At 43.2% G+C, this 17,035-nt stretch overlaps 1 protein-coding gene and 1 pseudogene across 1 annotated transcript; one reads left to right on the top strand and one right to left on the bottom strand.

Annotated features, from left to right (window-relative positions):
- The first annotated feature begins 2,530 nt into the window (after positions 1 to 2,530).
- On the top strand, positions 2,531 to 6,277 carry LOC120841851 (annotated as a pseudogene).
- Positions 6,278 to 10,313: 4,036 nt separating this feature from the next.
- Positions 10,314 to 16,745, bottom strand: LOC8036341. The gene is made up of 4 exons (XM_040212858.3): positions 16,658 to 16,745; positions 15,281 to 15,461; positions 11,928 to 12,069; positions 10,314 to 10,400 (listed from the first exon to the last, which is right to left on the bottom strand). Exons 1-4 carry the CDS (start codon positions 16,743 to 16,745, stop codon positions 10,314 to 10,316), a joined length of 498 nt encoding a protein of 165 aa, XP_040068792.1.
- Positions 16,746 to 17,035: the final 290 nt, after the last annotated feature.

The following is a 17,035-nucleotide window of genomic DNA, read 5'->3' as shown; positions in this document are numbered from 1 at the left end:
GCGTATACTGCCAGGACGAAACAGGGCATTGAGAGGGAGAAAACCGCGCAGAGTGAAGGATGTCCCAGGTCATATTCCTGGCACATTTAACGATGTACCGGGTGAATTTCTGAACCTGGTATCCTCAAAACCGGTGAATGATAATTAAAAAAAAATATGGTGCTTACAAAATGACATTTGAAGGTTTTCTATCTATGATGAATAATCATGCTGTTTATTTTCTATTTTTTATTAGGACTTTTATGGGAGCAACAGGAACTTTGTTTGCGTAAAGGCTTGTCTTGTACAAACCTCACACTGAAAACACATTAAATTGCCTATTATCCACGTGCATGAGATTCCTGTTTTCGATTATGATTGTTGTATATCTACTTAGTTACACAGTTTGTCCGAATACAAGAACATTCTTTGGGAAATGTTTTTTTTTTATTTTTGCATGCACGTTTGAGTCACATGCGTTTCATTTTGTTCGTTTTGTATGAACGAACAGATGTACGTTCACGTTGTGTTGTGGCGTTATATTATTGTTAATAGCATACCTCTATAACATAGTGTTTTGTTATATCTCCGTAACACTCACGAGAAGCTTTTTTACGTGTTTATTAAACTAAATACGGGGTGAAGTCACAAAAAGACAAACATTTTGCACACCTTGCAAAATTCGAATTCCATACGTACTTTCTAAAAGTGGGGGCGCAAACGTAGTTTTGCAAGACGTTTTATGACCCTTTAAAAAAAAAATTCAACTCGCAGGTGGTGAAATATTAAAAACAAAGCAGGATCAGAAACCGTGTATTTCCCTCATATATCAACCTGTTTGTAGTCTGCACCCTGGTTCATAACCTTGCTCCTCGGTGGCTTGCTGAACGCGAAACCGCTAAGAACCAATTGTAGAGGCTGGAGGTAAGCAAGATAATCAAGATAATTATTACTTTTAAGGAAATATTTTTATATAATGACCACCTGGAAACAAGCTCACAAACAAGTGTGTAGACGACGAACATCCAGTATAGGGCATACAAAATGCACGGCAACCGGTTTTGCTTTATTTTTAATATTTTACCGCCTCTAACTTCAGCTCTAAAAAAAAAATACACACACAACCTCTTGCGAAACTACGTTCGCGTGCCCAATTTCGGGTATGCACATTCATCATTAAAATTTGGTAAGGCTTGCCAAATGTGTAGGTCCTTACGTCCGTACCCTGTAGATCACGTATTTCAGATTGCTCTTTTTTTTTTTCGGCGCAAGTACGATGACTTATTGTAATAACACTTACTATTGTGACATACAAGACTCACTGGTTTGACGATCTCAATGATTTCTATTAAGAGTACACAAAAATAAAATTATTATTAATATTATTATTATTATTGAGTGCAAAAACAGATAAGTATATATAGAAAAAGAACCAGCCAAGTGTTGTGCGATGCCCCACATTAGTCGTATGCAGATGAACGTGAGAGTACCCTTGTGAACTGCGCGTTGAAAATAAATATATCTCAGCATCTAATCGTGCATGTCGAACGTCCGGGCCATCCCTTGTCACGACTCAAGCGACAGACGGGAGCGCATGCAGTACATTTGTTCTAAATCCGCACTTCTGTGAATACGCGGTGCCCAAAACCCACAGCATCTGTAGCGACGATCCGCGCTTCTGCGGATGTTTTTGAATACGTATCCTTAATGGCCAACGCAATAGAGTCATACATCTTTTCTGTATTGCTCCCCAGCGGTATTAATCATTGCATTACAGGCAAAGTTTCCGTGACATTTGTAGTTTGCCCTCGGGAATCAAAAAATAAAATAAGAAAGCCTCTATGTATTTGGAAATATATCTGACCCTGTATCTTGTTCATTTCGGTAGAATCGGTTTTACGAGCTTCTTCATTGCAATAAAGTTGTATTAGTTTCTTGATTTCACGATTAGTTAATCTATAGTCCTGTTCTTTCAAACGGGTATTATGCATACACTGTAAAAAGTAACCTTAGGATTTACGGCCTATTACACGCGATATAAATACTGCGACTGTGCCGTAAAAATGTATTAATTGTAGTAAACCGTAAACAAGGTGGTCAGCCAGAGAACGAGAAAGAAAGAGAGAGAAAAACAGTAAAGAAACAACACCCGGAGCATAGAGCACGCGTGAACCAGAAGAAAAAAAGAAAAAAAAATGCGCATCGCTCTCTCTTTATTCCTTTACTTCGTCGCAACATATCTTTCACAATTTGTTAGGCTTGGTTAGGCGCGTGAGGGGGTGAAGGAGCAGCGAGGAAAGAAGGCTCGGTGAAGACTTTTGCACCTCTGGGGGCCGTCGATACAAGGCGGGAAAGAGGTCATGCTATTGAGAAGTCGACGCCAATCCATTCATGCCATCGACGCTCTCGAATTGTGTCACTTTTCTTTGAAATATTTAAAGCGGGTGATACTGCAAAGAGGACCACGTATTTCTACAGCGGTTATAATACTACCTTTGTTAATACAGTCGAACAGTGGCATGAAAACTGCTCCTCCAATGTTTACTTGTAGATGGTAAGTCTACATACTTGTAGACTGGTAAGTCTACAGGTCTACACTCTACAGGCACTGGAGATGGAAACACAAGAAGGGTTTTTCCATCTCCATTGCGACGACAGAAAAGAACAAACGCTGACACCAAAATCCCTGCTAAGTGTCACCCGTAAAGATATCGCTTTAAAACATAACACATGAAAGTGTTCTTGTCCTTCTCGTTAGTGTTATTTTTTCCTGTATATCCTGGAAAGGGACACGAGGCAGCAGTCGTGGAGCCCAACATAATGCAGAGAGCGCAAGCTGCGTTTGACGGCTTCCCATTTCGGTGATGCTTTTCGAAAGGCCAAGTGGAGTGAGAAGGGACTAGACGCTCTCGAAGGCCCCTGCTGTGAGGTGAGGTGTTCAAAAGTCTATTAACGTTGAGGTGACGTCAAATTAACAGAAGAGCATGTACCAAGTTCTTCCTAATTCTTTACTCAATTCGTTTTCAGGGTGATGACCTGATTGGCGACGTGCGCAAGCATAGGCGGCGCTTTTTTGGCTATCGTCTGTGGCGTAGTCGGTAAGATTAAGCCACGCTTCGGATGCTTCGGTTTGCTTGACGCGTTTGGTCGCAGCTCCGGTAGTGTATCAAACCCGCAAATCTCAATGCAGTGTCAAAGTCCCGAGATGCAGTGGTCTATTGTAAGGAACTGTAGGAGCGACGCATAGGCCTTCAAGACAGCTGCGAGGGAGCCACCGAAGTGACGGAAGGCGAGGCTCTGATACATTAAAGTCAGCTCAACGATCTCTGAGTTAACCAGAATTCCCGAACTGTTTATTTATAGAAGTGTTTCTTTTTTGGTTGGAAAATTTGACCTAAAACAGCATGAAGTCAATAAATACTCGCAGTGATTGGGAAAGCGCCAAAAAAATAACGAGCGCAAACAAAGGGCTTCCGGTGCGCCTTTAATTTAATTTTCGCTCTTTTTGGCGCTGTTCCGTTTGCAGCATGATACTAATTAGCCCAATTATTTATTCTGATGCCGAGTCAAATATACGATCAGCCACAAGCCAAGCCATATCTGTTTTTCCTATAAATACGCAATCAGCGTATATCCCCCCTAATACAAGATGCTCTGTAAGAGAGGAATCATGGTTTGAAAAGGTTTCCGGTTTGTGACTTCTGGGCACAGACACGTAAGCAGGAGAACTTCTCTCTGGTTTGTCTCCTTATAATATTTGCTGCTTTTTCTGACAGGCAAAGTTTTTATTTGAACACGGTAAATATAAGATTCATTCCCCGCGGGCAATATTTCGGAAATGAATTTCATTACCTTTCCTAATAAAATTCACAGGGTCTCTTATGCTATCCCTAAGACGACTTGAAGTGAAAGCCCATTCGCCGATGCATTAAAGACAGCTACTCCTCTTAATGTGCTGAGTCATTCTTCCTAATGTGCTGAGTCATCCTTCTCAATGTGCCGGGTCATCCTTTTCAATGTGCTCTTAATTCCTCTTAATTCATTTTAATTCCTCTTAATTCACTTTTTTCCTCTTAATTAGCTTTGTTGTCATCCTTAATTAGCTTTGATTACTCTTAGTTCTCTTTAATTTCTTTAACTCACTTTAATTCGTTTTACTTCACTTTGATTTCTCTTAATTCGCTTTTATTCCTCTTAATTCGCTTTATTTCTTAATTCCCGTTGATTAGTCTTACTTCTCTTAAAACACCCTTAATTCACTTTAATTCCTTTGATATCTCACTTTGAGTCCTCTTAATTTGCTTTGTCATCCTTCATATTTTCATTCCCTCCATTTCGCCTGTGTGGTCAAGTAAACGTTTTGGTACCTTTCGCATCGCAGACGTGTTTTCGCTGAAGGACTTTGAAGGTCGACTAAATAAAATGTTTGTGCACTCCCCGCGCGTGACATCAGCCACATTTCGAAATAACACAAATGCCGAACTAGTGTTCGTAATATGTTAGCGTGCTTTTTAACTCGGGATAAGCTTGATTCAGAAAATTGCCCGAACGGGAGAAGCCAAGGCTGGTAACTCCCCCGAATGCATACCCTGCATTGTACAAACATGATGCGACTGATACCGCACTTCCTTTTAGCACGACCCCGAGTTCGTGCGGACTGCTGTCTTACACTAACGAGGGCAGCACAAAACCGACGGAAGTGTAGGCGCTGTATACGTTACATATGACACTGCACGGCACAACATTTCCAGCCTTTGACACCTGTCTTCTCCTTCAAGAAGAAGTCGCGATGTGTCAAGTTCCTTTGTGAAGATATTCGTTAGGACTTGATTATTTAGGGTAGGGAAAGGGGGGGGGGGCGATGGGGGCGGAGGCCATTTGGTACGTACCGATAAAAGGGCCAAACCAAGCTAAAAACAGGGTCAAAGTGAAGAAAGTGTTCACAGGACAAGCGCTGACTCTTAACTCAACATATAATAATCGTCAGTTAGACGTCGCTACATTTACACAGCAGAAGGATTGCCCTTCTAGACTGCTGATTGACTATCCTATGGCCAACGTGACTGTTGTAGATTTTTGTGTTTATTAAATGTTCACTTCAGAGGCAGCGCTTGTCCTGCGTACATTTCACTCTGTCCCCGTTCGTTGTGCGCTGTTTCGCCCTTTTGTCTGTTGACTACTTACAGTGTGTCCGCACTGTGCCGCGCGGATATTCGCCAGCAACTGCCGAATCACACTAGTAGTACCTTACTTTGGACGGAAGCGTCTGTGCCGGCAAGCCCCATGTATCGAAAGCGAGTGTGCGGCGCTGCGCTACATAACAGTGCTCGCATGAACAAGAGAAACGTCATTGTACATACTAGTGAGAAAAAAATTTCTTTCAACAGCTGCGAGAAAATAGATTGAAGGAGACCAGGAGGCACAGAGCCGTCAAGCAAATATCACTGAGAAAACGTCGACGCCATGGCTTCCGCCGAGACGAACGCACTCCTCAGGCTTAAAGCGTGCTTTCAAGCTTTTTAGAAAATGAGCTTGAAAGCGTTGCAATTCAACGCAGAGATGTCACGAAAACGGCAACCTTTTATTTAAAAATTTAAGAATTGTGAATCGTCACAGATACAGACTGGCATAGAGCCCTTCCGTACGGTTGCTTAAGGCGTCGTGTGCTCGAATCCTCGCGACTATATCACAGGAGCGTCTGCAACGTGCACTATGCTGAAACCATGAACCTATGTTTTACGGACACTGTACCACCGTGTAAACCTTGGTGCCAACGTAACTTTCTGCTTACTTTGCAGACATGACATTGTCAACCAGCCGCTTCCTCCAAGGTGTTACGATGATGAGTTTCGAAGACTAGGTCGCCAGGTCACAGTCAATTCATGTGGGCTCTTCGTCGTTCCGGAAACCCAATGGCTTGGGACGTAATCGAACAGGGTTGTGCACGACCCTGCCGGGGACCCCCTCATGGGATTGTGGAGTTTAAGTGTCCCTCTTCCCTTTTAACAAAACTGTTGAAGAACTCACGCACGCGGACTTACGCTCCGAAGTAAGTGAACATTGCTTAAAGCCGAACAAATATTGCACAAAGCTGAATGACAGTCACCCTTATTATTACAAGGTTCTCGGACAAATGGCGCTTTCTGGGCTGCAGTGGGCAGACAGCTTTGCTTACGGAAAGTGTTTCATCCTAATTGGAAGGGTAAGATCCAATGCCGAAGTATGGCAGAGTGTAAGCGAAAAGCTGGAAGACTTATACTTCAATGAAATGCTGCCACACTTGGAGTGCAGCCGGTAGTTGCCTCACTTTTAATTTAGATGGGTTGAGCTCACTCCAAACCAGAAAAAAAAAATCTGAAAAAAGTTACTATAAAATAGCATCCGCGTATTCAACACTAAGCGCCCAACCCTAAATGTAACGTCGAAAAGATATTCGTAGTATGAATAGAGATAAAATACGTGACCTGACAAGCTTCCATCCCCACTTTCTTGCGATTGTCTCCGAATTTCGAATAGGCGCTTGATCGATACTTGAGATGGGCAAAGAATGGTACAGCTTACGCAACTGTGCAAGTGGTCTGAAAAATCTCCTCGACACATAGCGAATTACAACTATTTGTAGACATAATGTACCACAATGATTTTTGTTATTGTTGTTGTTCTTTTTTTTTTGGGGGGGGGGGGGGAGGGGGGTGTAATTTGTTTTCTTTTTGTGTTGTATCATTTCTTTGTGTTGAATCTATTTTTGATGTAAAAGTTTTTTGAAACATACTAGTGTCTCTGGTTTCCTACCAATGCTCACTCCTCCTTGGATAAACCCCACTCTGACGAAAACAGTTTCGAGGTTGTGGAAACCGATGCTACAGGGGCCAAACCCGCCTCAATTACTTTTAGACACTAACTTGTTACTTACGGAGCATCAGCAGCACCACCCGTGTCTGTAATTTGTCTGTAATTTGTAAAAGCCGAAAATTATTTACCTTTTTAATTTCAACAAAATTAAGTCGGAAACAAATGTTTGATCTTGGTTGAAAGACTGTGTTATGGTGTCTTTGTAAACAGCAGCAGAAATCACAAAGTTATGACTAGAAATCGGCCTCAGCAGCAGAAACACAGACCGCGTTGAGACGCGCGCGAGGACACGGTTTTTTGGAACACTTTGAAGCTTGCTTGATACGTACCTTTTTTCCGTATTCGTCAATGTATCCATCCTGCGTACACAAACCTACGCATCAGTGGGATGGCATATTGATGCAGCGCGCATACTGGGACTCGGCGTGTAAGCAGCACCACTGTAGGCAGTAAGATGCAGGTGGTTCTAGCAGGACCCCAGCGTGATGGCGACAGACCTAGTTGCTGTTGAGTGCAACAGGTGGCGCTTGCCTTCGAAAGGGGTCTACAGAACGCTCTCCTTCGGAGCAGGGTAAGGCAATCCTTGAATCCGCGTGTTTTGCCGAGAGCATGGTCGACAGAGCAGCTCGGCACGAGTCACGTGATACTCACGGTTCCAAGCGGCGCCCGCCCTATGGGAGAACACAAGAAGATTGACGCAACACGGCTGATTAAGAAATTAACGCCGAGTTCACACTTTTCGAAACTAGTCTGTCGTGATGTTGGTAAAGCACTAAACACTTTATCAAACTTTTCATAATATTGAATGCGTGTGAAACTTTTTAACAAGCAATTTCCAAAGCAACGGCGTTCAAATCAAACGATTTGTTTACGCAGCGGAGAAGCGTGAGAGACCGTCGATGCGCATCGAGCAGCATCGAGATCAGAGAATCGAGTCTAGAAAACTTGTTGGCTAAGAAGGGATTCACAACTTGGGTCTATTTTGCATAGCGCAGCTTCCCAAACATAACAGGTTGCTGTGCCTTTGGGTGCAGCAACCCAGCTGAAAAAGGTAAACAGCTTTCAGAATCCAACAAGGAAAAGCAAATCGCAAGCGTCGTAGAAGTTTGCTCAACCAGATCCACCGCGACGGCTTCGTTCCTACAGGATCATCGAGGTTGTGTAAGGTAGGGCGATGCCAGTCAATTGTACACTTTCAAGCCGGGTTGCAGACTTTGATACCTTCGCGCAAACGTAGTTTGGTTAATTAAAAATAATATTTATAATATTTGGTGACCGAGCAGGAGCAGCGGGAGCTAGAGAGGCATGAGATGCCGGAGCGGCCGGTGAACATGTGTTGCTGCTTCTTTTCTATCTGCATCCCAGCGATCGTCCTCCACTGCGCCGCGTAGTAGATAATTAAAAGAAAAATTGTGTTGTTACGTGGTACACAACTTAGCGCAATGTATTGTAAAGTGTTCCTTTATTATGTCAAAAGCTATTCTTGTTCCGTACATCCCCAAAATATTGAAGGAAAAACCACTTTCTCACGTTCTCCTTGCATTTGTGATTAGGGTTGGAACTTCCGGGCGTTCGCAGCTAGTCGACGAGAGAGGGCGTTCTAGATTGCGCTACTCTAAAGTCCCTTGATAAAACTCAGGCTTAGAAGTACCGACAACTAGGGTGCCTTCATGTGCGCTTTGCTTGGGGTGATGACATCTGGCCATTTTGTTTCGAACGCTTATTTTTATTTTTTGTTCTGAAGCGCGTGAAAGAGCGTGTCCCTGCACGCGCTCGTGGCGCTGACTGTGTTACGGCGACATTTTGTTTCCTGCGATTTCTTTGTATTTTCCCTGTGAGCGCGTGCTGTCGGCATCGGGTACTACAAACGATGGCATCACCCTAAAGAGAAGGGCATTGAGGCACGCTACCGACAACCATTGATGTGGAAACGCGCAAGACACGTGCCAGGAGCGGGTGCTGCGCCGCCGTTCGCTTCCAAGGGCTGCTCATTTCAGTGCTGCGCCGCCATTTGCTAACAAGGGCCATTAGACACGGGCCTCGTGCACTGGCTGATTTGACGCTACTTGAAAGGCAGGCGCAAGCACATCAAGGGACTTTACGCTGCTCTGCTCCGAAGGAGCTATATTAGCGGCAAGATGTTTCGGTGGCGCCCTCGTTCGGTTACCTTTCGTGACGTAATTACCTTGTGAACAACAAGTTCGATGGTGTTTGTAACGAGAACGGTGGAAGCCTGAAACCATAGCGCTCTCAAAGCAACACTGCCAACACCGTCAAAAATGAAGTTCTTGCATTTCTCTTATTTCTGTCGATGAGACATCCTTTTCTGACGTCATAGCCAGCATTCGGCCAATTGTGGTGGGCCGATCACAGCGACGCTTTCGATCGCTCACGGCGCCAATAGTAGTGTAGCCTGGCAGCCACATACTGGGCGCGGTCACTGGAAAGGAAAGACGTACGCTTTTTATAACACCAGCCAATTGTAGCCAAAACAGTGAAATAAATATATCCTGTACCATCCCAAATTAACTTGTACATCACAACAAGGAACCTTAAATACTCATCAAGGGAGCTGGTGCATGCAGTACTATCCACTCAACTAAAATGCACTAGTGGAAACTTTTATGGGGCAAAGTATTGCGCTTGGTCTTTATAAAACAGTGGTACATCCGGATGCCGGGGGCTTTAAAACAAAATATTAGTTTAAGTTGAAAGTCAAAATACTGACTTCGCCTAAGTACCCCCCCCCCCCCAAAAAAAAAAAGAAAAAAGCATTATCCTCAATTCGTAAAGGCGCCACGAAGGGCACATGCCCCCCCCCCCCCCCCCCCCTTTCCCTTAAAAAAAAATAAGAATAAAAAGAACATTAACATTGCCGGAATTAATCTCTCTGGCCAGATGTTCCGGTACCCGATATATTTCGAAGGACTGTATAAACTTACTTGTGTATTTTAATGGAGTACAGCCTTGAGTTCATATTGTACTGAGTACGAAGAAATCGCACAGAGTCAACAATGCCCCAGACAGTGCAAGAAGAAAACAATAAATGTATATAGAGAAGGAAACCAGCGAAGCAGTGTGCGGTGCTTTACTCTATAGTTTTATGCAGATCAACATGAGACGGCGCCTTACATAAAAGTATGCGTCGAAAACGGATCTTCGTATAAAGTGAAGTGCATGTCAAACATTCAGTTCATCTTTGGCTACGTCTGGCAGATGTATCCGGCCTAAAACCGAGGGCTGAGAGCTCTTAATTAGACTACCATATAGTCTGTTGCAGGTTAAAGAAATCACTCAATATTGGCCGTCACGCAAATGGAGGAATGCCGCAGGCCTTGTCCTCGCGTGGTATAGTGATCCGAAATTTAATACACCAGTTTGTAAAGATTTCTTTATTTATTATTTAGGTGCCCAGTCTCCCGTCATTGCAGCAAATATACTTCAAAGGGCGCACTGACGAGGACGAGCAATTTTAGTGGCGTTCATATCTTCACTTGCACGTTCATTTCAATGCATTCCACAGCAGTACCGCCGTTGATTATCTCCATTTTGACGTGGAGGTCGCCATCCTGAAGAAAATAAAAATCAACAGCAGATGTATTTTAATATATGAACATGTTTTACCAAGCAAGCATAGCCTTATGCTACACTATATTTTAGTAGTGTCCTTATATCCATACACTACCCAAAATACATGTGCCTTTTCCCAGGTATTACCATGAAGATTACCCTGGGGCAAACCTTTACTTTTCTAGGATCCGTCGTCGATGATGGCATATATCTTGCATACCTCACCAGTGAAATGAAGTACTATTACAAATTGATTTTTCAAATTAGATGAAGTATTTTGCCTAGCGTTCAAGAACGCTTAAAGTTCTTCACCACTTGGAAATCTGAATTAAGAATAAATCTCTGATTGGCCTTCCTAATGCGTTGTAGGACTGCATAATTTACGTGGGTATACCAGAAAATCAAGAAGATAAAAAATGTAACTAGAAAAAAAGTGAAAAAAAGAAAAGAACATCAAAACTAACAAGAAAGGTACTGGCCATGAAAGATGGATACACAAGTGGTTTCTTCAAATGTGTTCAGATGTGAAACAACAGTTCTCTCCCTCTAAATCTCGGCGATCAGCAAAGCTGGCATGTAGTTTTCTATGGGCTGCGTTGTACTCAGGCGACAAAAATTGAATAGGGAGGACCTTATAGGCTGAGACAGCGTAAAGAAATCAACTTAGTTGCGGAACTGCCCATAGACGCTGCTTTCCCGAGCAATATGCCCTCTCTCTCCCAAATCTAGATCAACTCACTTGCGGCACTGCCCATAGACAGTTCGGACGAGCAGCACGCCCACTCTCTCCCCAACGTCCGCCTCCTGTCAGTCCACGCGCCACCGTTTTTTTTTGGGACGGCTGCTGTGGTAACTACAGTGTATTGAATGGAATACGCAGGTTCTTGAAACACTGCTTCTAGATGGCGCTTAACCGTACATTATGAAATACACAGTTTTGAATTGCAGCCTCTAGATGCCGCTTCACGCGATGGGTGGCGGACTCGCTGTATTGATAATATAGCGACTCTTCATCACTATATGTATTTTTATACATTATACACCACTGTTGGTGATAACAAAGCGTATGAAAAATTACTTTGATTTTGATTAGCTCCTTTTTTATTTATGTAAAACCTGTCATACGTAAGCGGCAGGAAGAAAAGGATCCACAACGCTCCGACTCGCTCAGAGGAGCACTGCTTTTCGATCTTGCTTAACCTCATACAAATCTTCCTTGCTCGATGATATTATGACGAAACAAATGCACATAAGAGCACCAAATGATAGTCAAGCGGTAAATACATTTTTTCGGTATTATATTTGCGAGAAACATTTGATTGAAATCATCATAGTGAAATGTATCTGATTTAATTCATGATATAAATTAAAATTTCAATCCCGATTTCAGTATTTTGATTTTTATTCTCTACCCTGATCATCGCGAAGCGAGACACATTACATTCTGTGTTACTTCTCTCGAAGTTTATTGCGGTTATTTGTTATTGTGGGATACCGTTTGACCACGCAAAAGTAAAGAGACTCACGCCTATAAAAAATACGGCAAGATACGGTATGTCAAGAGAAACGCTGGTGTCGTAGCTCCCGGCTGGGATTGGACACGTGTTGTTCCAGGGCTCTCCTATCTTCCTTTCTGTATCCGAAGTGCCACCGCAAAGGTCGTACTGGCTGTAGGAGGACGAAGAACATTTTAATATAAGCGAGTCACGCTATGACGGCAAGTCATAAAAAAATGTCCCCCCTAAAAAGAGCGAAGAAAAAAGTGCAGTGATTTTATTTTACTGGAAAAGACAACTACGCATCGGGTACTTCCTAAATGATTTTATAAAATTTTCAATGGGAATATGGCGTCCGACAGAGCTTTCGAATACATGTAGCTTTTTGGCGCCAGTTCCCGAAAACGGCCGAAAATTAGCCCTATTTTCCCATTGAAATTTTCAAGAAATCACTCACAACTTTTAAGTAAGATGACAATTAGTGCTCAAACTTTGGCATCTGGTTCAAAACGCTTGCGCTGCATCCGGGCGGAGAATTTGCGTTCACCAATACATACATTTTTTTTCCGGTAAAAAAAGAAATAAAAAAGAAATACAACTCCCTGTAATGCGGAATTAGATCGCAGCTCTTGAGGAGGAGGAGGGGAAGTTACGGAGGGGACGGTATGCTCCTCCTCCTCATCCGTGCCTTCTCCTCATCTACCCGTCCCGTGCTCCTCGCCTCCTCCCTCTCTTCTTCCTCCTCATCTCCTCGTCCCTCTTCCTTACCCCTTTCTCCTCGCCTCCTCCCTCTCTTCTTCCTCCTCATCTCCTCGTCCCTCTTCCTTACCCCTTTCTCCTCTTCCCTCGTCTTCTCCCTCCTCCTCCTCTCATTCTTCTCCCCCTTATCCTTCTCCCCTCCTTCCTCCTCCTCCCTCCCGCGCGGTGCGTCATGGGAATCTTGCCATAATGCACCGCGCGGTTACGCCGACGGCCACGCCGACGCCGCTGAAGGCGGAAATGGGCGCCTAAGAGCTGCACTCCAAAAACCACTATATATTTTGGGGACACGCGGTACTTCTTTCCAGCTTAAGAGGACTGAACAGAAGGTTTCCCGATAGTCGCTGTCGGGATGGGAAAGGCAGAGAGGTCATGCGGCAGCTCTTAGCTGCCGCATGACCTTCAGCGGCAGCTTTCTCGTTTCGATAGCACTTCGGCGTTTCGGGGGCTTCGAGCGTGCACTCGCCGCCAAAGCACGACAGAAGGCCAACATCTATGTAGAAATTAGTGTGCAAGATATCTCTGGAGAGAAATGTTCCACGCGAAAAATATAGACATCGAATATCTCGATTGCCTAAGGCAGGCACGACTCTAAATCCTTGCAGCTCTGGTTAGGTTCGCGCGGTTATCTATATGAGCATTCATTATTTCACTCCACATAAGGAAATTGATAAACCTGTTGAAGCAGGTATTTGCCTAAATTTCGCCGATCAGTTCGCTTTTTTTTTTTTTTTGCTTTTTTTCTTTTAACAACGTAGAATGTAATACACTCCTCTTTTACACGAGCGATTAAGTTGTCCCAATTTGCACTTCTTTTCAATTGAAGTGGGTCATGCAAGACATGGAGGTAAAAAATTCAAGAGGATTAAGGAGGTTTGCGTGATGAGAAAAATAGCACAAACTCCCATTATGAGTCTCATGACCTATCTTTTTTATGGCCTGTTCTTCGTTCTACCTATTTAACCCTAACGTAATTTACGAAAACACAGCGAGGGCGCAGCCGAGTTGGTGTAAGTTTACCATTCAGTTAAAATACCTGTGACGTGATGTTTTTTGCTTTCTGTTTGTTCTGTGGGTTGCTGATGACCTTGGTTTCAATGTGTATATTAAAAGTTTACTGAATAAACTTATTAGCTGATTTTGAGACGTCGTCTGAATGACTTCTTTCCCGTCTCTTCTACTTTTGGTTTTTCAAGATTTCTCCCCAAGTCGCAGGTCTTTTAACAAAATGTTATTTTATGAATTTCGTAGGTAGCATGTTTCAGCCTAAATAAACAAAATAAACCAGGAAAACAACGTAATTCTCCATGGAGATCTTCCCTACCAGGCCCTTTAGAGTATCTTATGCAATTCTAGGCATAGCGGTTCTTTTTCACATAAAGACGACGCTAAGCGGCGAAAGATGCACCTCCTCTTCCTCCTCCGCAACTCGTCTCAGTCGCATTGGAGGCAGAAGAGGTGGCGCAACTCCCCTTCCCGACACAAGCCGTAGTTTGGGCTTTCGTTGCTACGAGAAAAGGGCCTCTGCGTGCTGACGACAACGTTCTTCAAAAACATTGGGAGCTACCATTATCTTTAAGTCCTATAATGCTTGACATGCAGTATTGAAGGAGCCATCGATTTACCTTGTTAAGAAGACATTAAAAAATCGTTTCAGGGAGTGAAGGCCTTATATATCTTATAAAATTTACATTAATATTCAGCGGGAAAATAGACTTGGGGGCATAGGTAACATAACGTGTTTTCTTTTTTTGTGCCGCTACCTTTAACAAGGAACTTAAATTGTTGTATATAGGTCTCGTGATGTCAGGTCACATGACGTCAATTTCCCCGCTAATTGTGGCGGAAATTCACGAACAGACGGACGGGCAATATTCTGGGATTTGGGGATTAGTTAAAAAGCGTTTTATTGTTTATTTTATATATTTATTTTATTTCAATACCCTTATGACCCATAGGGCATTACAGAAGGGGAGGGTTTGCACAATCACACTTAACAACTACCACAGCGAGAATAAAAATAAAGTAAGGAATTTTCTTAGAAAAGAATGAGTCCACCGTGTTATCAAAGGTGTTGAGTGAACGCTTTTTTTTTTAAATAGTTGAATTCATTTTATGTTTACCGGAGGTATTGGTAGGCTGTTCAGATCAGATGAAGTTTTTAGTATAAAGGAGTGGTCTATTCTGACATTTGACAATTATATATGTCGACTTTATTATTATGGTCCACTCGTGCAAGAATGTATGAGGGGGTAAGGAATAATTAAGATTTTTGTGGAACGTTAGAATTTCGAATTTTGTAGAAAATTCGCGAACGAAATATTTTACGACGAAAGAAAAGGAGTGAGAAGGAATAAAGTGGCTTTTATAGACAAGACCCTAGCGATGCAGTGATAGTTACGACATATAAAAATTGCGCCGCGATTTTGCTGAGTTTACAGGTCAGTCCCCAGTATCGTGTGGCCGGGGTGCTAGATTGATGGTGCATATTCAAGCTGTGATCGAACTAGAGTTTAATGTGGAAGTCGTTTTAATGACATTGATGCTGAGGTAAAATTTCAAATACTCAAGCAAATTTCACTGAGATCCGACGCGAGTCCCAAAGTGTGCTGAATGCATCTCACCAGGATCCCAAGTCGTAAAGGCAAGGGATTTTTCCACCTCCATTGTTTTTAGTCAGGGTGAATTTGAGCGACGGGGAATCGTTGAGGTCTCGAGTTAATTGACCCACATAGCTAATTACCATCGTTTTTCCGACCTCCGCGTCGGTGATGGTGACGTCATCGATGACCACGACGTGTGTCGCTGTAACATGACAATGTAGAATGCACTCGTCAAGATAATATTTGTCGTAAAGTTGTATGCCATAAGATGTAATAATATTTTAACACAAGAAACCACCCCTCTTTTGAGGGGTGGGGTGAGGTGCCGGGGGGGGGGGGGGGGCAACTAAACTCTACCTCTGCAAATATCTTCCCTCCCAATGAAAAGGCAATAATAGCACCGCCGCTGAAAATATTCATGATATGTGAGAATTAAAGCATAGTATCATAAAAAAGGAAACACAGAAGCAAACTGTCTGTAGTCAAGCTCACGCTATACAGTCAAGCTTCAAATGAAGGATTGAGAAATTGACCCGGTAACAAGGAAATGAAAATAACGCCCCCTCCCCCCACGCAACACAGACCTACTGGCATTTGAGAGTTACGATTCAGATCTGTTCTTTCGGCTGCATTAGTGGCTGCCGTGAGGTAAACATTAAATGACATTGTTGCAGTGGAAAAAAAAAAAAACTTCTGAATTGTTATTTTTGAGAATGAACGTGTGCATGATCTTGCCATACGAGTTGAAAATATTCCTTTTATATATCTTTATTGCTAAAAGTTCACTATACTTAGTTTCACCATAAGTGCAAGCGTAGTCGACACTACGACCCGAGAGAATCGATCAAGAAGCACAGAAAGTGCAGTGTCACGGCTTTCGTAATATCTTTGTACAATGCGTGTTATGGTCCAATAAACGAATCAAGCACAGTGAATGTGCTCAGACATTGCGCATCTGGTGTGCGTGTTCGTGTCTGCATGTTTCCCAGCCCTTGACAACGCTCAGACTTATGTTGAAACAATGATTAAAGGTCCACTTTTGTTGATGCCGCATCGGTAGCTCGGAGCAAAGCGCCGGCCTACAGGTCCCCAGGTGGCGCGTTCGAATTTCGGCCGTCGTGCCCGCAATCTGACGGTGGCTTACCGCGCAGAATTCGCCATGCAACCTAGATTTCGGTTGCATGTCAAAAGATCTCCAGGATGTCCAACTTAATCCTCAGCCCTCCACTGGGGCTTGCTAAATGCCCTTCGCTAGTTTGGAACGCAACCCCCCCCCCCCCCCCCCAAATTTATTTGAATTTTTGTTGGGTGACATGCAAATATTATTTAGCATCGCGACATCAATCTTTGCGCACTATACAAAGCCTAAGGGGTAAAAAGAGCGACTGCAATACTTGCCCGAACAAGACGTAATATTTGGTGTCTGCGTTGAAGCGATGCCCGTTGATACGATGCTGAACAGTATGGCGGCAGTAAAAGGGAACATTTTGCTTTGACTAGCTGTAGCTATCTCTAGCTAACTCCGCCTAAACGTGATGCAGTGTTTCTGCTTATATTACACTGACAGGTTTTCAATTATCCCACGGGACACAGCATTCAGGCACGTGCGCCCTGGATACTATATATGTATATGAAGGTCGTTAATCCTCCAAAATTAGCTGTTGGCTTCTCCGCAGTAGTACCTGCTCCAGATAACTAGCATGGTCGCTGCATGAACATCGAAAAACATCCAATCTTCTATTTTAAAGAGAATTTTTTTTTTTTTATTGTTGGCCC

This window comes from Ixodes scapularis, unplaced genomic scaffold (genome assembly GCF_016920785.2).
Source record: "Ixodes scapularis isolate PalLabHiFi unplaced genomic scaffold, ASM1692078v2 PGA_scaffold4__175_contigs__length_147842914, whole genome shotgun sequence".
Classification (NCBI taxonomy): domain Eukaryota; kingdom Metazoa; phylum Arthropoda; class Arachnida; order Ixodida; family Ixodidae; genus Ixodes; species Ixodes scapularis.
This window is presented reverse-complemented; position numbering and strand designations above follow the sequence as displayed.